Below are 26839 nucleotides of genomic sequence, written 5' to 3'. Positions count from 1 at the left end.
TTTGTTTTTTTATAAATCTATGAAACTCAGAACTTGCAAATGTGGTAGGAAAAAACAGAGATGTGCTCATATTTCAGAGTAACGCATTGGGTACTTCCTGTAGAAAGGATCTGTGTCTACCCCGGATGAAGCCAGGTACGCAGTACTAACAGTCTGTTGCAAGTTTTCCTTCTACCTAGACACGTGATCTAAGTGGCGCCTCTGGGCAGGCTCAGCGGCTTGGTGCACAGAAGCCCTGCTACACAGAGAAAGATGCTAATGGGCGGGAATGGAGGGGAATCTCCAAGGCAAGGCTGACCACCAAACCAGAAAGGTTAGACTAGATTTAGAAAGGCTCACGGTTGGCCAGAGCTGTAGATGGGACCGGATGGCAGATTTGGGGACCTTGACTCTATCTTCCAAGATTTCTGGTTCTGAATAAAATGTAGCTTAGAGTCAGTTCCTGTTTCCGCTCTCAGATGTTTGCTGTGACAGGCACCAGGAATTTCAGTTTGTCACTTGTAAAATGGGACCCCTGACTCCCCAGTAACATTCTAAGGAAACTTCTTAATGCATTACATTTGTTCGGAGGAATTTTTATGGAAAGAAGAAAGTGGAAACAGAAGCAGAGGAAACACTCTTCAGACTTGATTTTTGGATGTCCCCTTTGATGACCTAAAACTTGAAAAAGAGCCAGACAGGTAACAGAATAAAAGGAAACTGTTCCAAAAATTGCCTCCCTCCCCAATGCCACCAGCCACAGTACATACACACAGACTTATTTAAATTTGAGGAAACAGGAAATGGTGGTTTGGAATGTAAAGTTATCCCCACTGAAATAACATATGAAATTTTTTTAAAAGAAAAATCCAGAGACATAATCCAAACGTTTATGAGTAGAAAAACTCTTTTTATACCTAACATTCTTATATCCAAGGGTATCAAATATTAAAAGTAACAATGCTAAACTATCCTGACAAATACAGTATTAAGACTTCAAATGACCAGGGAGACAAATAACAGAAAACACATCCAAAAGGGAGACTTCTAACTCAGCAAGCCTATGTACACATGGTAAGAGCTGGGGACAACGACCATGTAGAAATAAATACGAATAAAACACCTTGTATGTGCTTCACTGAGTAAATGAAGATTCTCCTCACTGAAAGCTAAGTATTGGGTTATAATGACCTATATGATTCCACAGCATGTGGCGGCAGCCTGTGGAAAGGCCAGGACAGGAGAAACAGGACTGAGTTGACAATTTACATATATAAGCACCTTCTAGATCCAACCTTCTGCCACCAAATAAAGCCAGAAAGGCACAAATACGCAGCTTTGGTCATTTCCACTTCTCTTCTTCATCGGCATCTCTGTTTTATCTGCAGTTTTAATTAATTTCTTATTCACAGAAGAAGTCAATATCCTGAAAGAAGGGAAAAAGAGCGAATTTTCAGGCTGCTTCCAAAAAGCAGATATTTTTAATTTAAAAATAAGATTTAATTTTGGATTTGGGATAAGTCAAGGTTGAAAACCTAAGGATTTGAAATAATTGTCACTTTAAGTCAAAGTTTAAGATGAAGGTTGTTCAATATACCTCTAGTTAGTTTTTTTGTTTGTTTTTTGGTTTTTGTTTTTTTCACTGACAGGGTGCAGTGCCCGGTAGCGATGCTGGGTGAGCTGTGGCTGTTGGACTGGACTATGTTTGAAGCATAGCAGTCAGCTTGGGAGACTCACTTCAGATGACCAAAGGAGCTCAGAAAGCTTCTCTCTGCCACAGTTTATAAGGCCCCAGGGCAGTGGAAGACCTCCATTTTCTTTTTTCTTTTTTTTTTTTTTTTGGTTTTTTTGTTTTTTTTTTTTTTTTGCCTTCATGCAGAAGCCACACAGATAAGACTTGAAGAAAATCCTGGATTTTCTAGACTATTCTGATAATCTCAAAAACAGGTAGTGATTTTTTTTCAATCTCCATTTCATAAATAAATCTACCTTTCATAAGACCATCAGGAAGAATAGCTTAGTAAATATTTTTAGTTCCTTTCTCTATGACACAGATGCCTTCCATAAAAATAAAAGGAGTATTGTATTGTATATTTGAAACATGGTGTCAGTCTCCATTGCTACAAATACACACACACACACCATACCATGCACACACATGCTCACACACATGCACACACATGCACATGCAGTGGGAGGAGAGTTAAGTATATGAGGTGACAGGTATGAATGGTGAATCATCCTTTTGGGATGATCATTTTATAGTATGTGTATACATCAAAACATCAGGTTGATCATCTTCAATATACAATTATACTGGTCAATCATATTCCCAATAACGATAAAATACAGTTTTCAAAAGTTGAGACATTTAAGAAAATTAACTCAGAGCAATTATAGTGTGTGGAGAAAGTGTGTCAACCTCACAAGGCTGATAGTCAATTTGTCCATTCTACATGTCACCAGACTCATAAAAGTCACTGCTGGCCCATTTTGTGCAGCAAAGACTGGAAACAGAAGGACATATTCTTTTCTTACCCCAAGATGTGAGTCACCTCGAAATGCTTACCGTGGTTGGAATCTCCTTGGTGGCCTCCTGGTACACTCGTTGCTCTCTAACCAAGTTGCTGGGGAAATAACCCACAATTCCCATCTCATCCTGGTGGTCACCATAAACCTGTGTGCCCAAAACGGCAGCAGTCAGGGCAAGCGGATGCCAGGTGTTTTGAGAAACTCTTCTCCTCGTAATGAAAACTCTGTGAGCAGAGCTTCCCTTTCGCTGCACACTCCAGGGAACTCAGAGCGAACGCGAAATTCACTGGCAGCATCAGGAATTGTGAGTCTGATTTTTTGGAACAGATCTGACTTGTCTCACTACCTTAACATTGCTTCTCTTTCTGCACTCCCATGCCTTGCCTGAAATCATCTGGAATCTATAGGAAATTAAGGTCAGTAAAAACTTTAAAGCAAATAGACCCCCTTTTACAGTATATATACTTCCCGCATTCTAGCCACTCAAAGTCACGTGTAGTGAGTATATCCTGACTGACTCCATCAGTTTTGGGTGTATATCTGGGATGGCATCAACCATGCGCCATTCCTCCCTGGGCTCTGCTTTAGTCTGCGGGTACATTTTAGCTCAAGCAAGCAGCTGCTGCAAAACGGAAGAGGGTCCTAACTTTTCCTAGAGGAATTCTCTCCTTTAGACTGACCAGTCACATACAACCCTTAGCAAATCGTCTTAGACATGTTTTGAGGGAGACTCCACTTCTGTGCAATGTGGAAGCCCCAGCATGCATGGTTTTTTTTTCCTGATCAAAACATCAATTTTGTTGTGAAATCACCCTTTTTGAAAAATGCAATAGCAGAAAATGAATCTGAATTTCTGTGTTTCCATTTACACTTCCCACATTGTCTTTACAGCTACTGTTAGACGTTCAAGGATTGAAGACAGGAAAGACAGGAAAAATTAAGAGTAACACTATATATATATACATATATATATGTATATATATACACACACACATATATATACATATATATATATATACACATACATATGTATATAAACAATCTCATCTTACGCTGCCAGCCCAGAACGCCCCAGCTCCATTTTCTGTTACCAGCTTGGAATAAACATAGATCTGCTGCCCTTTCTTGACATTGATGAACCTACAGTCCGGGGCATTGTAATCTTCCTGTGCTCTTGCCAGAGAAATGGTATCTGAAAGGGAAAAAAAAGTGAAGTGACTACATGTCCTACAAGTGAAGAGAAGTGTGTAAGAGAGGGAGGAAAGGAGAGTGCAGATGGGTTTCAAACAAAGAAGGTGGTGGGGGCTGCAGGAAATCTTAGGGGAGAGGATTCTCCTCCTCCACAGTCAGACCCCAAACACAGACCTTGAGACCCAGCGCTCGGAAACAAAGAGCACATTTAGCATTCACTACAAAACACAACCTGGCTTCATGCCAGACGGATTTTCCCATTATATGATAGAAAGATAATGAGAACCAAACCGTTAACAGCGCCTTACAGACACACTCCTCATCTGCACACAACTTCTTAGAAGAAAGTTTATCCATAAACACGCCATGCCCGGCACAGAGAGCCACAAGGCCCCCAAGCAAAAGAATCAATATTCTTGCCATCTTCCCTCTTGCTGTTTTGACTAGCACTCTTTGCCTGGTTCAGTGGTTCTTTTATTCGAAAGCCAACTCTCTAGGTAAACACCCAGCCAATAGGAAGGGGCCACCCCACCCCTTTATCCCCTCCCCCATAATTTCATAATGTGTGCTCCTGGATTCCAGAGGCTTTTTAACATTTCATCTTCCAGAGAGAGTCAAACTCCACATGTTTGTGATCCACACAAATGGTGTGCTATGCTTAAAGCTTGTGGTGTCCACCACAGGGCACTGTTGAGAGGTCTATGAGACTGTCAACCCTTGTTTACTTTTCTCTTTTGTCCTCCTGTTCTTTTGGTTTATGAGCAAACTTGTATTGATTGTAGACATTTATTCAAGATGTAAATGGAGGCTGGGGAGAGAGTTCAGTGGATAAGGCACTTGTTATGCAAGTGTGAAGAATAGAACCCCAGAACCCACGCAAGAACTGGACAGGCATGGTGGCAGAGACAGACACGGACATCTTTGGAGGCAAGCTTGCTAGCTACAGAAATTGGAGTCAACAGCTCTGAGTTCAGCAAGAACCTCAATAAATAAAATTAAGAGAAACTGGAAGAGATACCCAATATCAACGTCAGGCCTTCTCAGGAACACATATGCATGCATCTACACACATGTAAACACAAACACACACATAGTGCCACACACATTTTAAAAGTCAAAACATCTTGAGTACAAAATGTATTTTAGTGAGTCTAATAAAATTCTAGATTTACATAATATATGCAAATATTTTTACATAATATAGTTTTGTATATGTAAATAATATTTACATAATATAAAGAACTCTTATACAAATATTTTTTGATAGGCTTTCTTAGAAGTCATGTTTGGCCTGAGCCACTGGTAGATTATATAACACATTTAGTTAATATCACAACCATATCATATCAATGTGGAAGCAAGAGATGGATGAGGAAGGAAATGGGGACAAATCCTTCTTATAGCAGTGTACACTCGCTCATGGCACATTCCTGAGACAATTAGTTTATAAAGAAAAAGTTTGTGTGGGTTACAGGTCTGGAAGTTTTAGGTCCTGACCATTGCTCTCAGCGATCTGGCTCTGTGGCATATCCTGGTGGAAGCCAGTAACAGAGAACAGCACTTGGGGCTGGGAAACAGAAGATACAGAAAGAACAGCCAACGGGAGGGACCCTGCAATCCCCTTTGTGTCACCCCCAGTGACATATGTACCTCTCAGTAGGCCACACCCCTCAAAGCTGCTACCTCCTCCCAACTGCACCAATCCAGAGAACACACATTTTAACGTGAAGGTGGTTTAGAGACACTCAAGATCAAAACTGTAGCAATTTCCTCCAAAGGTCATGTATTTATTTAATCTACAAATACTATGATTGATCCCAGAGAAGAGGGTGAAACTTGAGGTTGTTATTGTGGTGGTGTCAATGAATGATGCTTTCATGCTACCATGCTTCCTACCATGACAATAATGGACTAAATCTATGACCTCTACGCCAGTACCAATTAAATGTTTCCCTTCATAATAATGGTCATGGCGTCTTCATAGCAATAAAACTCTAAGACAGTTTTTCCTACTTTCCTGCTCTGAGTGTCTCTCCTATAGGAGGAAGAATAGGCCAGTGGAACCTGGATCCCTACCCCTGGCCTGCCCCTGAACCTAGAACTTGGAAATCCTCACCCCCAAGCAATACTTAAGGGCTACCCTGTTCTTTTCCACTAGCTCACTGTGCATGTTTCAAAGCTTCTATAAATGCCATCTTCAGCCTCACCCACTGCTCCTACTCAGAGGCAGCCACCATTCTGTTCCCCCCCCCATTAAGTCTCTTGTATGAAGTTCGCTGTGTGCTTTAACTCTGGTACTCCTTGGCTCCCTATAGGTAAAATAGCCTCGCCCTGAAAAACGCTTTCAGGAACATTCTAGAAGTCACCAATACATAGTTCCACATAGTAAAGATACTGTGTGCATATACTGTGTGCCAAGTTTTGCTTTAGGCTTGTGGAATCTAGCATCAAATAAAAACAGCTCTGGTCCAAAGGCTACCATTTACCAGGAGAGACAGAGAGGATGTAGCTGCTTTTTATAGGGTGCGTGGCACCGGCATTTCTCTAGCCAAGTGAAACATGCTTAGTAAAATAAAACGTTTCTTACTTGTCGTGGATATACACACCAGGCATGTTATTACTTACTATTATTATTATTATTATTATTATTATTGTTATTATTTACTGTTTTGTGTGTGTGTGTAAGGGTTTTTAGGGCATGTGGGAGTTGTTTATCCTGTATGCGTTGACCTGATTAGCAAGGCTCTTTTATGCAGTGTCTTTATTAGAGATGATAAAATCCCACAATGGCCAGAGTGTCCTTTGCTGACCACCCTGTCCACAGGTCACCCAGAGGGACTAAGGTCCACTGCCACTGCCTCTTGGATTTTCAACCATCTTTCCTGCATCACGTCAAGGAGTAGGTGAATTAGGAACCACCTCGAAAGTGAAATGGCAGGGTGGGTTTGGTTTTGTTTTCCGCCTTTAATCTAAGGACCTAAAAGCATCTGTAGGAAAATACAAAAAAATGATTAACTCTTAGTTCTGACTGCATGGCTGTCTTCAGACTGTTCCAGTCCAAACCAGCAGTCAACATGGGCCTTAAAAGACAATTGCCATTTTAGAACAACTTCAAGAAACAGGGACAGGGTAAGCTTGAGACTGCCACACTGTGCACACTGTGGCGCCCACAGCAGAGGGAAAGGTTAAATCACCCCACACTACTGCACCTAACAGATAGCTAAGGCTACTGTAGTATTTCAATTGGTCAAATATGAATTTAATTAAACTTGTAACAATTCAGACCCAAGCAGCCATGCCTAACATCATGCTCAAGACACTGTAGCCATTGGAGAAGCCGTAAGAGTTCTGACCAGTGCCCATGTGCCTCCTTTTTCTGTGTTTTCTGGCGTTCTCCAGGCCCTACTTTAAGTTACGTTTGAGCTGTCATTCTTGAAAATGGCTCCTTTTACATCTGTCACATCTAAGGATGTGTTGTATGTGTGTAGAGCTGAAGCTGGGTAGGCATAGTGTTCGGTATGAGGGAAGCAAGGAAGAGCTGTGACTTAGTAATTGCCCTTTGGGCTAGATTTCTCCCCCAGTCAGATGCTGCGGCATCGGGGATCGATTTTAGACTCCCATCGCCTCGCTCTTTCTTCTGTTTTGCTTTGCTTAATAAACTTGACTTAAAATGTTGGTGTCTCTCCAGCGAATTCTTTCCAATGAGAAGACAGAGTCAAGGAGTACTCTGCCTGCTACCATCCTTCTGATGCACAAGATTCTGACGGTAAAGTACAGCTTACAGACCCCTACTATGAACGTCTCACCCTTCTGTCTAAAGTGTGCACAGCTTTGGAATGTACTGATCCATCATCCATCCATCCATCCATCCATCCATCCATCCATCCATCCATCCATCCATCCATCTATCTATCTATCTATCTATCTATCTATCTATCTATCTATCTATCTATCTATCTATCAATCATCCATCCATCTATATCTCTTTCTTGCTGCATTCTTTAGGACCCAGCTCCCTCTGAGGCCTTCAGGGAGAAATCCCAGCATAAGCCAGCAGTTAGATCTACTGCTAGTATTCCAGCCGCTGCTCGCTGCTTATCTGCTAACCCTTAGTGAGACCCAGTCTCAGAAACAGAAAAAGGGCTGGGATAACTCACTGTCACGGTGTTTGCTCAGCATGCACAAAGTCCTGGGCTCACTGCAGTAAATCAATAGCTAATAAAATCTTAAATCTCAGGGACTACACCCCAGGCTCAGTCTCATCATAGGGAATAGGGTGGAGTATAAGGTCAATAAATTGAAATGTCCTTGATGAAGGATGCCCCATCCAAAGTACTATGACTCAGGAAAACTGAGGGACACCTTTTCCCTCGTCTCGCACTTTCTATCTTGCTCTCTCAGATGGGGACTCAACCACTCAGACTCACCTCTTGTTTACAGCATATACACTGCATGTAAAATGAAAAAATATATATGCATGTATGTGTGAATGTATATATGTAGATATTTGTGTGTGTGTGTGTGTGTGTGTGTGTGTTTCAACTCCTTAAACCCCAAGTTAAGAAAAAAAGAATTCTTGATCTTGAAAATGTAGCTTGGCCACCACCCTACCTGGCTGATGGGCTTTCTAAATTGAGAATGGGGGTTTAACACCCATAAGCTCCAGTTGGACTTCCCCATGTTCAGAATTCATGGCCTTAAAGCCCTAGCTTCTGTAAAATCTGTAAACTGGATCCTAACTCAGATAATATAATCCCATGTGTGAGTCTGCTTTACTCACCTTATACTAATCATTAACTCAAAATTCAGTGAGAATAAAACTGAAGTACAACCGGGTGTTATGAAAAGGACGGGAAGGCCATTTGGGAAAGGTCCATGGTGGTCCTTCACAACGAAGCTCCCACACCCCAGTTGTTTCTCTTTGGGAAGGAAAATCACTCAAAGTGGGAACAGGTGCTCTGGGCGACAGTTAGATACTAGATTTAGTTGCTTCAAGGAAAGGCCTGGTTGAGGGACCACAGACACTGCTGAGCTGATTCTGTGATTTCCAGATCCACAGGTTCCTGGGTTCCCAGGTTACTTCTAGCTAGCTCTCCAGCGAAAAAGAAGACTGTAAAGAATTCTCTGGGTCATTGTGCCTTTACTGGACCTGACAGTGAATCTCTCAGCCATCCTGAGCCATGCATTCTCTTCACTGCTGGCCCCTGCAAGAGAACATAACCATAGGCTATGTCTCCCAGTTCTACAGGGCAGAATAACCTTTCTGTCCTAAGTTATAGTAAGAAGGCAGACTATCCCTTTCTAAGCTATGACATGGAATACACACACACACACACACACACACACACACACACACACACACACACACACACACACACACACACACACGCTTTGGCTCTACATTTTTCTTTTCCTTCCTTTTCAATTGCTTATACTAAGATGGTTTCTGTTCAGGATCTGTTATTCTAGCTGAATCTTGCTGGAATGCTAAATTTGGCTATTCACAGGTTCATGATATTAAAGACAGAAAATATCTGCAGAAGGCTTTAAAAAAATTAAGGTAATAGGAAACATAGGAGCATACTCTTCAAAACTCAGATGCCAGTTACTGAGTTGACTGAACTCCATACAGGAGTTCTATGTACTATTTCTGCAATTTTGACATAAATGGAGATTATTAAGTTAGATTATCATCCTTTTGTTGGAAATCTAACAGACACATGTGAACATCTACCTACATGCTCACAGTCATTTTATTCCTAATACCCAATTTCTTATCCACTGATGTTACAAACTGGTGCTTCCAACACAGAGCAAGTTTACAGTAAATCTGCCTAGCTTACTCTTCCATCCGGTAGTTTGGGCAACTGTATACAACCACGTGACAATCAAAATTGATTTCCATTCTCTCATCTCTAAGCAACCAGCTATCTGTCATAATCGTTTTGCTTTTTGGATAAATTTTACTTTTATTTGGAAAAAAAATATTTGATACAGTAGTTTTAGGAATAATTTTTCTTATCTCCTCTTAATACATTTATGAGAAGAGTCTCTTCCTAAATCTAAAAATGACCTTTTTTAAAGCACACAAGAAAAACTTAAGTTCTATGGAGTTTTAAGGAAATGTTCAAGCAAGAATATCAAGAAATGGTATTTTTCGCTATGTGCTATATTTGAAAAGTAAAGTTAGTTGCTAAAGATAGTTTCATTAGCAGGGAGAAGCCAAGTCATAAGTATAAGCAAAACTAAGAAGGCTTTGGAAATCTGTTTAACAATTACAAAGAACTTACAGTAGGGCACAGTGTAATCTTAACACTCGGGTGCCGGCCTGGTCTACATTTGCGAAATCTTGTCTCTAAACAATGGGCAGGGGACTTAAAGCTAGGCTGTAGACTGCATACCTAACATCTAACCTGTGTATACCACAGTGTCGCCAAGAAAGATCGCCTCTGTTTTAGGAAACAGAGATTACATAACCTTCCCCTTGGAGGAGGTCTGGCGTTTTATTCATTGTTTTAAATCTATTTACTTATTTTGAGGAAGGGTCATGTAAACAGCTAACACTGGTCTTAAATTTGCAGTAATCCTCCTGCCTCTACCTCCACAATGCTGGAATTATATGCAGACAGTACCAAGCCTTGATTGAAAGTCATCCAGAATTGAGACTAGATATTAACCTTTAAGAAGGGAAAAAGTAAATGTCACACTGCAGGCAGCAATCCCATTTCTTGTTTTTCTAGACAACAGTAAGCAGTTATTATCACATGGCCACTAATACTGTACGGTCCACTGTGCTCTGAATACAGGAAGCAACTGTGCTGTGTACTCACAGCAGGGTGATCATTTTACTAACATGCTGCTCACTGGGTGCTGCAATCTGTTCCCTTCAACGTCTGTATCATTACCTGCTCCAAAGTGACCTAAACCCCCACTATGGGGGTTTACATACTTTCAAATGTGTAGGAAAATAAGTGCTTCATGGTAGGACAACAGACCAGTAAACAGAATACAAATAAAAGTTTATTGTACAAAATTAAGGCTTTGTATTTCATAGTTCACCAAAACTAAAAAAAATTAGGTGACTCTTTTTCCAAAACTTCACCTTCACTTCCAACAATTTCAAACAACTTGACTGAATGTAATTAAAACAAAAGCTATAAATAATACCAAGTCCTTTAAAACTGGCACTCCCCATGTTACTTCTTGGCATAGGTAATCTTCATGGCATGGGATGGTGTGATCTTAAACCCTTGCAGGGCGTCTCTCGCTGCTCCAGCCTGCCCATCATTTTCAAATTCTACAAACGCAATGTCATGTCTCCCTGGGACCAGGCGAACTTCCTTGAAACCAGGGAACCTAGGAAAAATAAAAGCAATAAACACAGGCAAATGCATACGTAAACTTGTTGAGTAACTTCCCACTACTGGTCTAGGAAAAACAATCACATGCAACCAGGAATCCCAAGTAGGATAGAGGCATTTGACATAAAAGTTTACCATGGAGGGATTCCATGAGTACATGCTAATTCCACAAATTCTACTTCTGTCTTGTTAAAGGCTTGTTTCCCATTTTATCCATGAGAATAATTCCAACAGAGGACAGCTAGCTCTTTAGATTGTAAGCCTGAGACTGGCTTCAATCCATGACTAATCCCAGACTAAATCGATGACCCTGCAGAGAACGACTGCTGTGGAGTGACAAATGACCTCAGTGTAGAGAAGTGCTATTTGTCCTGTTAGGAGGCTCCTATGAACAGATGTTTGGTTTAAAACAACAACAACAACAACAACAACAATAACTTACTGGTTGAACAACATGGATAACATCATCTCATTCGTCTCTTCTGGTAAGTTATTAAGGAACAGGATATAGTTTGGAGGGTAATCAGGGACCTATTAAAACAAAAGACCAAGTTAACCTGGGAAAAATCTGTACTGCAAGGTATTTGGTTTAAGAAACATGAAAACCTCATCTGCAGAGAGCTCCACTGAAGCTCACAACGAACACAACGAAATCTGAACACAACAGAAGAAAGCTGAGAACAATGAGAGAGATACAGCTAGAAACTTAACAACAGTTGAGGCCAGCATGGAAGCCAGGACACCCCAAATCTGGAAGGTTATGATTCTGGGAAAACTATTTATAGATGAAACACCTGTGGGTCAGTCATGACTGGAGAATTCTGTCACCTGGAATAGAGAATTGAAAAACTAGGAAAGGCGGCCACATCCGGCTCCTCAGCTAGTCCCTCTACTTAGCTCACACTACGGGGTGTGAGTCCTGGGCACCACTTACTACTATCAGAACAGGAGATAATTTACAACAAGTGTTACTACTGAGAACCACAACCTGCTGATATTTACTCAGTGTGTGTTGATGTGTATGTGTGTGTGAGTTAGTGAGTTCATGTGTACACACACACACACAGTAAATGGTATGAGTTGCATCTACTTATCTAAAACAAACAGAAACAAGCAGAATACTAGATACTAAGTCATGTCCTTGATACCCCAACCTGAAACTACAGGGAGTATATAAAGGATTTATACATAAGAAGATACCTTGGCTACTTGGTAGTATGGAGGGAAAGATCAAGTATAAAAAGCAATTAGTGAACAAGTAAAGACAGAGAATCAAGTGCTGGTATTTATGAACTGACTACAAGTTCTAAAAGAGTTCAAAGACTAGAAAGAAAGATCCTAAGAAAAAGCACAGGATCAGGTATAGCGATAATGCCTGTAATCCCAGCACTCAGGAAGTTAAGACAGGAGGACTGAGAGTTTTGAGAGTATCATCAAGACTGTCTCAGTAGGGCTGAAGGGTGGTGGGCAGCTCAGTAGTGCAGCGCTTGTCTAGTCTAGGCCAGGGGTTCAATCTCCAGCAACAAAGGAGAGAAAAAAATCAAAAGCATATAAGTCTAATATTCTAACTTTCTTGGTGATACAGAGGTGTGGGTCATGTCAGAACAGGAAATATAAAAATGAGGCTGAATTGGGGAAGAGGAGGCAACCACCGCTGCCCAACGTGAATCTGAGAAAGACAGGGCAGTGCATCAGGACCTGGGTGGAAACAGGCCTCACGAGTACTGAGTACTCTGACATGTGCCTTCAATCACTCAGCTCTCACACTTTCCGCCTTGTCACCGAGTCATGGCAAACAAGTGGTCAGGCCAGGTTTTGTTTGCTTGTCTTAGGAAACTTACATGTTTTGAAGAGCGAGTTTCTTAAAATGACAAGCAATTATGCCTTGCAAATGAATTATTTGTTTTTGAAGACTTGTATACTATTTTAAATAGCAGTAATTTTTATCATAAGGCAAACACTCTATGGAGGAAAACATTACCTGAGGATTTGGTGCTGCATTTCCTTGAGTATTAGCTGAATTTGGTGTTCCCTACAAAAAAGAGATTGAGATTAAGAAATGGTTAAATTTCAGTCCTGCTAAAAAAGCAAGTGCTATTTATAACATAAATATAACATAAACAACATAAAAATAACTGTAAAGATCTTACTCCATTTCAGTTTAAGATTTTATGTCTTAACTATTTAGTTTGTTAGTTGTTCCTGAAATGTTATTCTTACCCCTCAACTCCACAGACCACATTATAAAACTTAACACTTGAATTTCTTTTTGAGACAGTCTCTCTATGTAGCTCAGCTGTCCTGGAATTCACTGTGTAGACCAGGCTACCTGCCCCTTCCTCCTGAGAATTGGGATTAAAGGTGTGCCAATACCACACCCTGCTTTCATGTTTAAACTGTCAATGATGCAGAGACCAAGTGTGCTGTGAGGGTTACATCTGAGGGCAGACTCCATCTAGGAGTCTCAAAAATAAAATAAAATAAAAAATAATGATGGACAAAAGGAACAGTCTTGCTTTTTAAAAACAACATTATAACTGACATTATACAGAGTCAAATTGATCATTTTTAATCCAGAAGTAACTACTCTTGTTTTATACTGTTACTTTTACTAGAGATCACAAATGTTGCCCCTGTAATTGGTCAAAGAAGCTCTGAGTAGGACACTCATGATGAAGAGATTATGTACAATTTATAGACAGATTTTAAGAAAAGTGCCATTAAGTATCTTATAGAAAGATGCCATGAAACAGTATACAAATCAGAATAAAACTGTTTACTGCAATTCTCTGATATTCTAAATTGTTGCTTAAATATAAACACTAAAATTTTACAAATTTAATTATCCCAGCCTCTTAAAACCTTTTTAAACACATACGTGTACAATACATACAATCCCCAAAGACCATGCCTCATATAAGTGAATAAACACACACACACACACACACACACACACACACACACACGGACACGGACACGGACATGGACACGGACGGACAGACACACGTATCCACATGTGCGCTGCTGTCTCACCTGACCAGGCTTCTTGTTTGCAGCTGCTGCAGCCTGTTCCATGGTTTTAGCTTTCTTCTTTTCCTTTTTCTTTTCCTTGTCAGCGAAAGTACCACGCATTTTAGATATTATATCGGAATCTGTTTTTGCGTACTGAATTCTCTGTTGTAATTATAGGAAAACAATTTACTTCACTTTGTTGAAGGATGTTTACACTAGTTGTTAACCTTTTAAACCCCAGCACATAAGTACCCTGCAAACCAATTTTAAACACATCTCTAAGGAAATCATTGGAATAGATTGGTAGAAATAAATTAAGTTGTGGCCTATGATTCACAATAAGGACACTACACCCAACTGTCTTTAATAAAGGACAATCATGGTTGGGCTGGGTGGCTCCGATCTATAATCTACGCACTCAAGAGGCCAAGTCAAGAACACCACACACCGGAGGCCAGCCTGGGCTACAGAACAATTTTAAGGCCAGTCTGAAAAACACTTAGAATTTAGTTCAAAATAAAGGTGAAGAGATACAGCTGAATAGGAGAGTGAAGGACTATCATGTATAAAGTACAAAGTTTAATTCCCACCACTACCAGACTTCATGTTGTAAGAACAAGGATAAAGAAGCTATATTACTACTTCTTCTGTCTTAATAACTAGGAAAACTTACCAGTAGCTCATAAAAGGATCAATATGTGTCAATCATCTATGGAATGTATCATGGTATTTGTTATTTCCAGTGACAGATCCTGAGATCTGTAAATGACTTTCCTTTGAATTTATCATTTTCAAAAAATGAATTCAGCAACTTAAATGTTAAAGTGGCTTGAGAGGGCTGTAGAGATGGCTCAGTGGTTAAGAGCACTGGCTGCTCTTCTAAAGGTCCTAAGTTCAAATCCCAGCAACCACATGGTGGCTCACAATTATCTGCAATAGGATCTGATGCCCTTTTCTGGTGTGTCTGAAGACAGCTACTTATATACATAAAATAAATAAATATAAATCTTTAAAAAAAAGTGGCTTGAGAGGGAACAGAGAGACCACACATTAGTCTCCTATAGCAGAGAGCCAGCAAGATGATAGGCACCTGAGACTAGGAAGCACTCAAACACACTAGCCTATGCTAATGCTTTATCAAGTACATTGCACAATCCAACAGCCCAGTGAGTCTCTGGGCAAGATTCTGACACAGTAGGTCTAGGTAAGGCTTCAGACTCTATGCTTTTAGCAAGCATAAAAGGGAATGATGAACAGCTTTAAGCAATAGGCCTTAGACAGACTAATACATTACCCACGTGGCTAAACTCACCACTGATGAGATGACCACATATTTCTGCCAACAATAAACTGTAGTGATCTAGGGTATAAATGTCTACAAGGTGTAATTTCAACTCAATCAAACACATCTATGGAGCTCAGAGTCAATATTTCTTGGATGATATCAAAACATTATAATTCTATGAAGTATTCTTATCCCAATACTACTGATCTTGGTCTGAAGAGAAGGAAAAGCACTTTCAAGTAGAATAAATAGAAGGCAAGGATTTCTTAAAACCAAAGGGATTCTTTCTTTCTCCTTCTTCAGCTAGGAAAGAATTCACCTGGGGAAGAAGAGGAAAAGCAGGCACCCCTCAGAACCCCAGGCTGGGCCTGGTCTTCTACTACAGCAGACTCCACACAGCTCTGCTAACCTTCCCTTCATTCTAACAACAAGACCACTCAGAAGAGTTCAGTTCTCTTAGGTCTTCAACCTTGTCCCTAACCCTAAACCGATCTTGGTACCTGAACTTTTACAACACAGTCACCTTTGATGCCCACCTGAAACTCAAGGATGATGTGACTTTTACCCTTTGGCAGGGAAGAGAGAGGCAAAGATTAAAACAGAGACTGAAGAACACCCATTCAGAGTTGCCCACATGTGGCCCAACAGCCACCCAATTAGACAAGATGGATGAAGGAAAGAAGTGCAGAAGTGTAGATCGCCCTGAAGACACAGCCAGAATGCAAATACAGAGGCGTAATGCCAGCAGCAAACCACTCTGTCCTGAAGGCTTGAAGGGGGCAACCCCATATGGCCAAACAACCAGAGCTTCTAAGCCACTACCTAAAGACTATACATGGACTGACCCTAAGGTAGCAATGAATATCCTAGAAGAGCACCAGCCCTTTTAATACTGAACCCCAGTGAACTAGACTGTTGGGGGAGGGTGGCAATGGGGGAGGCACCCATAAGGAAGGGAGGGGAGGGGATGTAAACCCCGGAAAGGAAACACTGTGATAAAAATTAAAAAAAAAAAAGCAAAAAAAAAAAAAAAAAAAAAAGAGATTCGAACAACAGCTTGTACTAGGGCGTAATGCAGTCTGTCCAACAATTGCACTAGGTGCTTTTTTAAGAATTCTACTAAACACTGGTGATTACCAAAGATCCCAAAGAAACTCTGGTCCAAATGACCGTGTAAAATAAAATGTAACTCATCCCTTAAAGATAGCAAAGAGCACGATTGACATTTATCCCAAAACGCTCGTGACAGAAGCCTCAGAACAGTAGTTCTACTTCACTGAGGCAATTTGTTCTCAGTTAGAAATCGAAGCAAATTGTGCTCCCTTCTGATCTATCTTAAAAAAACCCTAAATACAAGTAAGGCAGCTCAAAGCGTCTTATTCACCCTGCCCAGATGCTGGAGATCTGGCAGCTCCTGCTAACCTTCCTCAAGGCAGACAGAGAACAGAGAACAGTTGCTATTTCAACTTAACCAAAGTGTCTAAAGATGTCTTATGCTCTAAGCACATGAGATCTAGACTGCTAATTCTTCATATTGAGTAGTAGTAGCAGATTTCAGGAATTTCAGCTTACTGAAACCAGGGAAGACTGTGCTACAGCACAAGGGCTCCCTCCGCTATAGTGTGCCAGCTCGCAGTATGGGGTTGGCTGGAGCACCCCCACACCCATTCTCTGTGTACGCACTGTTTTTTCCTGATTTTCTTGCTATCTAAGAGAAGAGCTACCACAGAAGAGCATCTGGCTAGTGAGGCCTGCAATCTTACTGCCTGACCGTATTAAAAGTATGTTCCCTTAGATGTTTTAATAAGATTGGTGTCCAAGTGCTGATGCACTGGCTATAGGAATGCACCCTAAACGGACAAGATTAGCCTCATGCCCTATCTTTCTCCATGACATACAAGGGCTAGACAGAAGGCCAAATCCAGATTATGACCAGTTTTTGTGCAGCCTGCGAGTTAATAATTTTTAACACATTTTTAAAAGGTTAAAAACACACAAACAAAACAATAAGTATCAGAAACTTTATGTGGTCAGCAAAGCTTGAAGTGTCTATTCTAGTCCTTTGGATCCCCAATTTAATCCAAAGATTCAATTTGCTCATATTGTAGGGTGGTGAGTGTGAACAGAAGGACAGAATCTGCCAATGGCAAAACCAGAATGAGGATTCAGATCCTCTGAACCACAGGCCTTGGCTCTCCGAGGCCTCATTACACAATTTTCCAATCCTAGCAGAAAGGCAGTATGAATCCATACTCAAGATACAATGTATGTACTCACACTTAAGACGTGTGTTCAACTCATTTCCAATCCTCTGTCACTGAGTCTTACACCCAGGGACCTCATGCCCTCTGGACCAGCCTTTCCACTTGATTCTTTGAGACGAAGCCTTATATACCCTGGGATCTCCTTGAACTTCTGATCCTCCTGCCTCTCCTCCCAAGAGCTAAGAATACGCGCATGTAACACCATGACTACCTTAATTTCTCATTTTTTAAAAGAATTTTACTTGTATTGTTACCTTATTTTTCAATGATATAAATCATAATATATTTTAGCTTTGCTCATTTTAACTAGAATAAATTAACAGTTAATTCAGCTGGAGTAGTGTGTATTTATAACAATATTCATATAAACCTTGTGTGGTGGTGCACTCCTATCATCCCAGCACTTGGGGAGTAGAGTCTAGAGAATTAAGCCCTGGCAATATAACAAGTTAAAGGCTAGCCTAGGGTACCAGAGACCCTTTCTCAAAACAAATAAAATAGCTACAAAATATCCCTAAAATCTCTAAACAAACAAACAAACAAAATCAAACACACAGAAAGCAATAACTTAGTATTAACTCTTCACTTAAAAAAAAAAATCTATTGACCGGTCAATAATGACTAAAGTAGAAATAACAGGATCAGCTCACCATTGGTTTACCATAAAATGGAAATCCTTGTAACTGTCTCAAAGCATTTGTGGATGAGCCCAGTTCCTTAAATATAACAAAAGCCTGCCCTCTCATCTTCATGGTCTTTAAAGCCACAATATCTACCACATGTCCAAACTGAGAAAACAGGGCATACAGGGATCTCTTCAATTCTGTACAAACAAGAAAGAAAACATTTTGTGAAGGAAACAAGAATTAAGTTCTTCATAAAATAACAATACAATGAGCACCGTTACCATTCATTTATTTATACTGATTTAGCAAAAACACACTACTCCCATTGGCTACCCAATTTAAAGGTATTTGAAGCCGATTGGGGATTTAGCTCAGTGGTAGAGCGCTTGCCTAGCAAGCGCAAGGCCCTGGGTTCGGTCCCCAGCTCCGAAAAAAAAAAGAAAAAAGAAAAAAAAAAGTTATTTGAAGCCACTTGTGAGTTAAAACATTCAAAACACTTCAATCCCTGCAAATTCTTATATTAAAAATTCTTAAAAGTGTGTAAAAATGGGATAAACCATTGTTGAACACCAAGATCACTAAAGGAGACACTGAGACCATTCCTAAGACACAAGTGAATAATCACATGTTAGTTGTGAAAAAGCAGTTTTTAAAAGAACATACCTTCTTTTTTAATTTTGTCATTCATGTTGTTGATATAAATCGTGTGATTTGGTCTGATATCCATGTTTGGGTAAAACTCTTCAAGTAGCCTAAAAGAAATAATAAATAACCTATTATTAGCAAGGAGGGTTAAATCATGCAGGTTATGGCATAGCCAAAACCAACAACTATCAGACGATCCATTATTTTTCCACCACTGACATCAGAAAACGTCAGCTGAAGTAGACAGTAATTCCTCCCTAACTTCATAACCATCTCTTTTAGACAATTGGAAAATAGCTCCCAAGATCAAAGCCTGGTAGAACAATACCAAGATTCTACGAATTGGTAGAATCTGTCAGCACATAGGCAGAGTTAGAAACATTATTCAGGTTATTCTTTCTTAAGCCCCACTTAAATGATATTGCCCTTTCATCTACAGAATGAAGTAACTTTTTAAAGTATACTTACTAATTCTTTGAGAATGTCATACCATGTATTTTGATCATATTCACCAGAAAAGTTTTTCAGTAAAATGATTTGAACATTTTGTAAAAGATCAGTAAACACACACGTAGTTTAAAAAAAAACATTGTAGTAAAACAATACAAATTAAAACACAATTCATGGATTCACTCACGAATGTATTTATTGAAACGTTTAGTGTGTGTGTGTGTGTGTGTGTGTGTGTGTGTGTGTGTGTATGTGTGTGTGTGTGTGTTTACCAGTGCCATCGTGTATGGTGAGGTCAGAGAACAACCTTTCAGGGGCTTTCACTTCTGTTTCTTCTTCCACTAAGTGAGTCACAAGAGCCAAACTCAAAGTGATCAAGGTTGGCAAAAATCAAGATGGCCTGCCAAGCCATCTCGACAGCCCTCCAATCTATTTATGTGTGTGTAGATAGATAGACAAACAGACAGACAGATAGGTAACTCAGTGGACAGTTTAGAAAGGTAATTCAGAACTCATATTCTTGTACCAATAATATACAGATTCAAGTTCTGTCTATGCTTTTACAACCTGCTTCGATGTGGGGCAAGTTCCTTAATGTCGCAGGTCCTCAGTTACAAATTATGGATACCAACTGCGCCTATAAAATGAAGCCCATAAGATTATGAGACAGATATCTAGCAGTCTGCGTCAGTAAGCACCTAAAGTTACTATTTATTATCGATGGCTATTACACCTTAAAGGACACAAGTGTCTAATGTCACGCAACAAGCTGTTCTGAACACCAGAGTGTTACTTACAGGAAGGGCCTGCACTATGTAGGTAACGGATAAGTAACGTTTATCAAAGGTTTGCCTCCCAAATGGGAACCTGGAGAAGGGCTGGTGTCTCACCTGAGGGACAAGAACAAAGGCTCTGGCATCAGCTCCTGCGGGCACCTAAAACTCAAAAGGCTGCCGGCGGTCGGAGGGAGACTGAGAGTGCACAAGAACTGTACACCCTGCCCCGCCTCCAAGCAAGCAACGTGCTATTTTCTCTCCTTGGGCTAATTTCTATGTCAGCTCGAGCCTCTTTAAACACCTGCTGATCTGCCCAATACTAGGGTCCTCGGACATTAAAAATCCAACCGTCCCGCAGAGAACAGGATACGACGCCGGGCCTCAACCCGCCAGCCCTAGGGTCGCCGTCCCTTCCTTCCATGCGTCCGCGGAGCCGGGAACCGCGCAACCAACGACACCTTCGCTCTGGCTGGCTCAGTCCGGACGGGACAGATCCCACCAAAGGCCGAGACCAGCCACAGCAAGGAAGACCCCGGCAAACTCACCTGAAGCCGGCGCGGTCCGCTTGAAGCTAAAGCCGGAAGAGCCTCCCAGCGCCGGAAGAGGACCGCCACACTCCTCAATCGAACTCAGATAAGTCGAAGAGCCGAGCACCGATTCAATCGAGATCTCCTCGCTAGGGTCGCCAGCGGCAGAATCTTTCTGCGCATGCACATTCCCGTAGCCTGGAGGTTACAGTGGAAAGGGGAAGAACTGGGTGGGATCAAATTAGGATACAGCGGTCAAGGAGTGAAGGCAGAGAAGGGAAGGGTAGGGCATCGTTTCCATTACTGAAACTTTGAAGCTTCCCAACTTTATGATGTGAAAAATTTTACAGGAGCGTGTCTCCAGCGGCAACTTAGTTAAGCCTTTCTATGGGTTCTGCCCAACTTGGCTCAATACCAACTGTAGAATTGCCATTGTCACTCCCTGAAGTCAGTCTCTGGGAGTCTGAAAGAACATTCCAGCACTCTACAGATTGCACCTTAGATGCAGCCCAGTCTTCGACCCTAGAGCAAAGAGATTCGTGAGTCTTTGCTGGTACTCTCACCAGGTTTCAGGAGAAAGCAAACTAAGGATCACATGCCTAAACTCATTTAGAAACGGTTAACTCCCGCCCTCTCTCCCACCTTCTCCTCACAAAATGCCTGGATTTTTCTAGGCTAAAAATTGGGTCAGGGACCAAATCGGCTTGAGTGTTCTAATATTTGAAAGCCACATGAAGTTGCAGGACGGAAATAGTGTTTTTAGAGTAGTAATTTTTATCCCCTTTGCTCACTGAATTAGGAGAATGACTTACACTCGATAAATGGATGAATGAATGAATGAATGAATGAATGAATGAATGAAGTTTCGTGAAAATTAGGCCATACTAAATCAAATGTGATAGCCAATGAAAATCCTGTAAATGTGGGTAGGAAATAATGTTAAACAACCACAGAAAAGTGTCCTTTAATTGTGTAGATATAGAAACCAGTCTGGTTTTTGTAAATATTGAATATTGAGTATGTTTTTTACCAAAAGAACATCAAGTAAATATAAAATAATTTCTAAGCAACGAGAAGATGTGAGCAGTTGATTGCTGGTGCTTCATTACAAGGAGAGCGCTGAAATAAGATATAACCTGCCTGTGTGACATAAACTGATCTGGCCGAGAGGTCATAGCTATTTTTAAAAAGAAAATTTATAAACATGCAAGGAAATTCCACCTGGGAAGAAAATAGAGATTTAAAGAAACTCCACACCTATTCTATCAAAGCTTGAATCATGGCTACTATACCTTTTACACAGCAAGGAGGAAATTGTCCAATGACAACTCAATGTCAGTGGTTTCTGTGCTGTTTTCCATGTTCATTTATAAAGAATGAACACATTTTCGTATCCATGAGTAGTCACTGCAAGCTTTCCTCAATGGTTTTGTGAATGTCGGAGAAAGCAAGAATTGAAATAGGGTCTGGCAAGGAATGAAGGGGAAGGGGCTTTCCTGGTTGTTGCAGGATATTTGAGCATACTGTAAACCCAGAGACTGTGTTGTTTACAGGGGAAAAAAGCTGTTTCTAGTTCGGTGTACCTCAGCTTTAGCACACACACACACACAGCTTTAATCCCTCTTGCTGGAATATAGACATGCCTTGAGTACACACTTTAATCCCAAACAATGAAGCAACATTAGTTGGAAGAAAGAATCACCCATTTGGAAGTGACGTCTAATTGAGTGGCAGACAAAGTGATGAATCAGAAGAAGATTTGACAGAATAGGATATGCCCAACTCTCATGAGAAGAGAGAGAAAAGGGAAGCTACTGAAGAGGGCAGTGCAGAGACAAGGGGAGGAAGGAGGAGGAAGAGGGTGAGGAGGAGGAGGAAGAGGAAGAGTCAGTTTTTCCAGGAGAGTTTTACAGAGACAGATTGAAGAGAGAACAGGCTAGACACAGTTAAGTCAGAATGAGCCAGAGAATGAGAAGGAGCATGAAGATTAGAACAGACTGCTAGAGTTAATTTGAGGTCGAGCAGAGCAATTCAGGAGAGGTAGGTAGGTAGGTAAGCAGATAGATAGACAGACAGACAGACAGACAGACAGACAGAAAGAAAGAAAGAAAGAAAGAAAGAAAGAAAGAAAGAAAGAAAGAAAGAAAGAAAGAAAGAAAGAAAGAAAGAAAGAAAGATAGACAGACAGATGCCAGATTGAGACAATAAGCCTCAGAGACGACAGTTACAACAAGCAAATAAAAGATTCTTTTATACCTGGTTCTTTGAGAAAACTTGTAATCACCTGATTCTATATCTAAAGTATTAGGGGGACAATTGTACCCGAACTGTGATCACATATACATGAAGTGTAAAGAAAACTGGGTGCATTATAAATAAATCTTCTATAAACTCTGACCTCTTGCTGGTCAAAGTAGGAGTTAGATGTCAAAAACTCACATTTTAAAACTAATAGAAGAGAATATATGTTTCCCTGGAGTTCTGCTTGGTTTAGACTCATATTTTTATTAGGCAACAAGATTTACTTTCCAGCGAAACAGGCTTTTTATCAAACTAAACCCAGAGGCAGCGTTAAAACCATCATATACAAGTTTCATGCATCTACTAACGATAAAATTTGCTTATTTTCAGGGCATCAGGAAAATTACTACGGCCAGTTGGGAGTAAACCTGTGTCAAGACACCTAAATTATAGATGGTGACTGCACTGTCTCTCAGTGGCTCTCAATACACACATATTTCCTGTACTTTATCTGCACATGTTTTATGTTTCTCATTAAATGTTTTCCAGTATCTTGCAGCAGTGACTTTGGGAAAAGAACATGCTTAAAAGGAAAGGTACCATAAAACTATACTGGATATGTTTCGTCTTATTTATGCTAGATACAGTCAGAAAATGTATGGCAACTTGCTTGCATATTTTTTCTCCCTACAGGTGGTAATTACACTAAAAAAATTATGTAGAATGAATTATTTTCACAACAAGCATTAAACAAGTCTAAGGATTATTGTTGAGCACCAAATCAGGTTTACACTTCCTCAGCTGGTTGAAATTATGTTCAGTTAAAGTTTACTGAAAAGCAAGGCTCTCTTTCCATTCTGGAAGGAAATAAATTTGTACAATTAATTTCCTTTCGTTGCATTTCAGTCTTACTTTTTAAATACTTCATAAGCACACTCTTATTTTTAGAGACAACTGAATGAATAAATGAATAACAGAATGACTATTACATGTAATGGGTATTACATGTACTATGATATTGTATGTAATGCCATGTGCATGCTACACTGCAGTGCCATTCACGTGTTGCAAAATGATAGCCTCTCCCTGGATTGGGCGAGAACTTAGGTAGGCTCTGATAATACATGTATTTCAAGTTTTTGTTTTGTTTCGTTTTAAATTTGGAGATCTGAAAGTCAGCCCATGAAAAACAAGGAGGAAAACAGAACATTCTGAGCATAGTAGACTATCATCCGCCAGGTAAAGCAACCTTGGAGACGGCCAGCGTAGCAGACCTAGGTAATGATCTAAATAATGTTTGGATACAAATTTTAAGTAGTTGTGCATGCCTTTAATTCAAGCATTCTGGGAGAAGAAGCAGATGGAAATCCATAAATTCAAGGTCAGTCTGGTCTGCAGAGCAAGTTCCATGCCAGCCAGGCTACAGTGAGCCTTTGTCTCAAATACAGAAACAAATCTGTAAGTATAGTTAGTTATGTTTCTCCTATGATTCACCACTGCAAAGTATTTGGAGTTCTTAGGTCCTATAACTAGTAGAAGTCAAAGTTTTAAAAAAATCAATTTTTAAACGTTGGTTGATCCCCAGCTGTCTAATTTAAAGCATGAAGTATTGCTGATTTTATGGGCATAGTACAGATGTCTGGATCTATTGCTTCAAATGTGTCTCTCATCTCTGTCTCTGTTTCTGTCTGTCTCTCTGTCTCTGTGTCTCTGTCAAAATCTCTCTCCTTCCTACTGATAGATAAAATTTGAGCTCTTTTCTGCTGCAGCAGCACTATGCCTGCTTGCCTGCTGCCATGTTCTCTGTCATGATTGTCATGGACTCTAATCCTGTGAAGCCATAAACCCCAAATGAACGCTTTATAAATTTACTTGGTCCTGGTTTTTTTTTTTTTTTTTTTTTTTATTAACTTGAATATTTTTATATACATTTCGAGTGTTATTCCCTTTCCCGCTTCCGGCAAACATCCCCTTCCCCCCCTTCCTTATGGGGGTTCCCCTCCCCCACCTCCCCCCATTGCCGCCCAAATCTGACAGTCTAGTTCACTGGGGTTCAGTCTTAGCAGGACCCAGGGGCTTCCCTTCCACTGGTGCTCTTACTAGGATATTCATTGCTACCTATGAGGTCAGAGTCCAGGGTCAGTCCATGTATAGTCTTTTAGGTAGTGGCTTAGTCCCTGGAAGCTCTGGTTGCTTGGCATTGTTGTACATATGGGGTCTCAAGCCCTTCAAGCTCTTCCAGTTCTTTTCTCTGATTCCTTCAACGGGGGTCCTATTCTCAGTTCAGTGGTTTGCTGCTGGCATTCGCCTCTGTATTTGCTGTATTCTGGCTGTGTCTCTCAGGAGCGATCTACATCCTGCCCTGTCGGTCTGCACTTTTTGCTTCATCCATCTTTGTTAATTGGGTGGCTGTATATGTATGGGCCACATGTGGGGCAGGCTCTGAATGGGTGTTCCTTCAGTCTCTGTTTTAATCTTTTGCCTCTCTTCCCTGCCAAGGGTATTTCTTGTTCCCTTTAAAGAAGGAGGAAGTATCTACATTTTGATCATCCGTCTGAGTTTCATTTGTTCTAGGCATCTAGGTAATTCAAGCATTTGGGCTAATAGCCACTTATCAGTGAGTGCATACCATGTATGTCTTTCTGTGATTGGGTTAGCTCACCAGGATGATATTTTCCAGTTCCAACCATTTGCCTAAATTTCATAAAGTCGTTGTTTTTGATAGCTGAGTAATATTCCATTGTGTAGATGTACCACATTTTCTGTATCCATTCCTCTGTTGAAGGGCATCTGGTTCTTTCCAGCTTTATTATAAATAAGGCTGCAATGAACATATGGAGCACGTGTCTTTTTATATGTTGGGGGCATCTTTTGGCATATGCCCAAGAGGGTATAGCTGGATCCTCAGGCAGTTCAATGTCCAATTTTCTGAGGAACCTCCAGACTGATTTCCAGAATGGTTGTACCAGTCTGCAAACCCCACCAACAATGGAGGAGTATTCTCTTCTCCTCGATCCTCAGCATTTGCTGTCACCTGAGTTTTTGATTCTTAGCTATTCTCACTGGTGTGAGGTGAAATCAGGTTGTTTTGATTTGCATTTCCTGATGACCAAAGATGTTGAACATTTTTTTAGGTGTTTCTCAGCCATTCGGCATTCCTCAGCTGTGAATTCTTTGTTTAGCTCTGAACCCCATTTTTAATAGGGTTATTTGTCTCTCAAGTGGTCTAACTTTTTGAGTTCTTTATATTTTGGATATAAGGCATCTGTTGTAGGATTGGTAAAGATCTTTTCCCAATCTGTTGGCTGCCGCTTTGTCCTAACCACAGTGTCCTTTTGCCTTACAGAAGCTTTGTAGTTTTATGAGATCCCATTTGTTTCGATTCTTGATCTTAGAGCATAAGCCATTGGTGTTTTGTTCAGGAAATTTTTTCCAGTGCCCATGTGTTCCAGATGCTTCCCTAGTTTTTTCTTCTATTAGTTTGAGTGTGTCTGGTTTGATGTGGAGGTCCTGATCCACTTGAACTTAAGCTTTGTACAGGGTGATAAGCATGGATCGATCTGCATTCTTCTACATGTTGTTGGTCCTGGTTTCTTACTACAGCAATAGATAAGTAACTAAGATGCTCACTAATTTATTAATGGATTAATCCAGAGCGCCCATGATGCAGTCTATTCCTAAAGGCACCAAGTCTCAATACTGCTACACTGAGAAGCAACCTTCTACATAAACACATAACAGCTATTTAAACACTGTACTAATTATCTTGTTTCCTCTGTTTAAATACCTTCCAGTGGACAACTGAAAATAAATATTAAGCAGACGTAGTCTAGAATTTTTAATCCACTTCAACAAGTGATTGTGGTCAAGAGGTCCTGTTATTTTCCTAATTACTGTGGTCATTAACATCATCCAAAGAAAGGCCCAATTCTTACACCAAGCTCATAGAA

The 26839-nt window shown here is 40.5% G+C and overlaps 2 protein-coding genes across 2 annotated transcripts; both read right to left on the bottom strand.

Moving 5' to 3' along the window:
- Positions 1 to 868: 868 nt before the first annotated feature.
- On the bottom strand, positions 869 to 4198 carry Otor (otoraplin). Its single transcript, XM_032902363.1, has 4 exons — positions 4011 to 4198; positions 3564 to 3703; positions 2549 to 2656; positions 869 to 1405 (listed from the first exon to the last, which is right to left on the bottom strand). The coding sequence occupies exons 1-4, from the start codon at positions 4123 to 4125 to the stop codon at positions 1382 to 1384; spliced, it is 387 nt and encodes a 128-aa protein (XP_032758254.1). The 5' UTR covers positions 4126 to 4198; the 3' UTR covers positions 869 to 1381.
- A 6498-nt stretch (positions 4199 to 10696) lies between these two features.
- On the bottom strand, positions 10697 to 20771 carry Snrpb2 (small nuclear ribonucleoprotein polypeptide B2). Its single transcript, XM_032904317.1, has 7 exons — positions 20667 to 20771; positions 18914 to 19002; positions 18275 to 18447; positions 14097 to 14237; positions 13045 to 13095; positions 11506 to 11594; positions 10697 to 11058 (listed from the first exon to the last, which is right to left on the bottom strand). Exons 2-7 carry the CDS (start codon positions 18975 to 18977, stop codon positions 10899 to 10901), a joined length of 678 nt encoding a protein of 225 aa, XP_032760208.1. The 5' UTR covers positions 18978 to 19002; positions 20667 to 20771; the 3' UTR covers positions 10697 to 10898.
- Positions 20772 to 26839: the final 6068 nt, after the last annotated feature.

This window comes from Rattus rattus, chromosome 5 (genome assembly GCF_011064425.1).
Source record: "Rattus rattus isolate New Zealand chromosome 5, Rrattus_CSIRO_v1, whole genome shotgun sequence".
NCBI lineage: Eukaryota > Metazoa > Chordata > Mammalia > Rodentia > Muridae > Rattus > Rattus rattus.
Note: the sequence above shows the minus strand (reverse complement) of the source record. Positions and strands in the feature narration are given on the sequence as shown.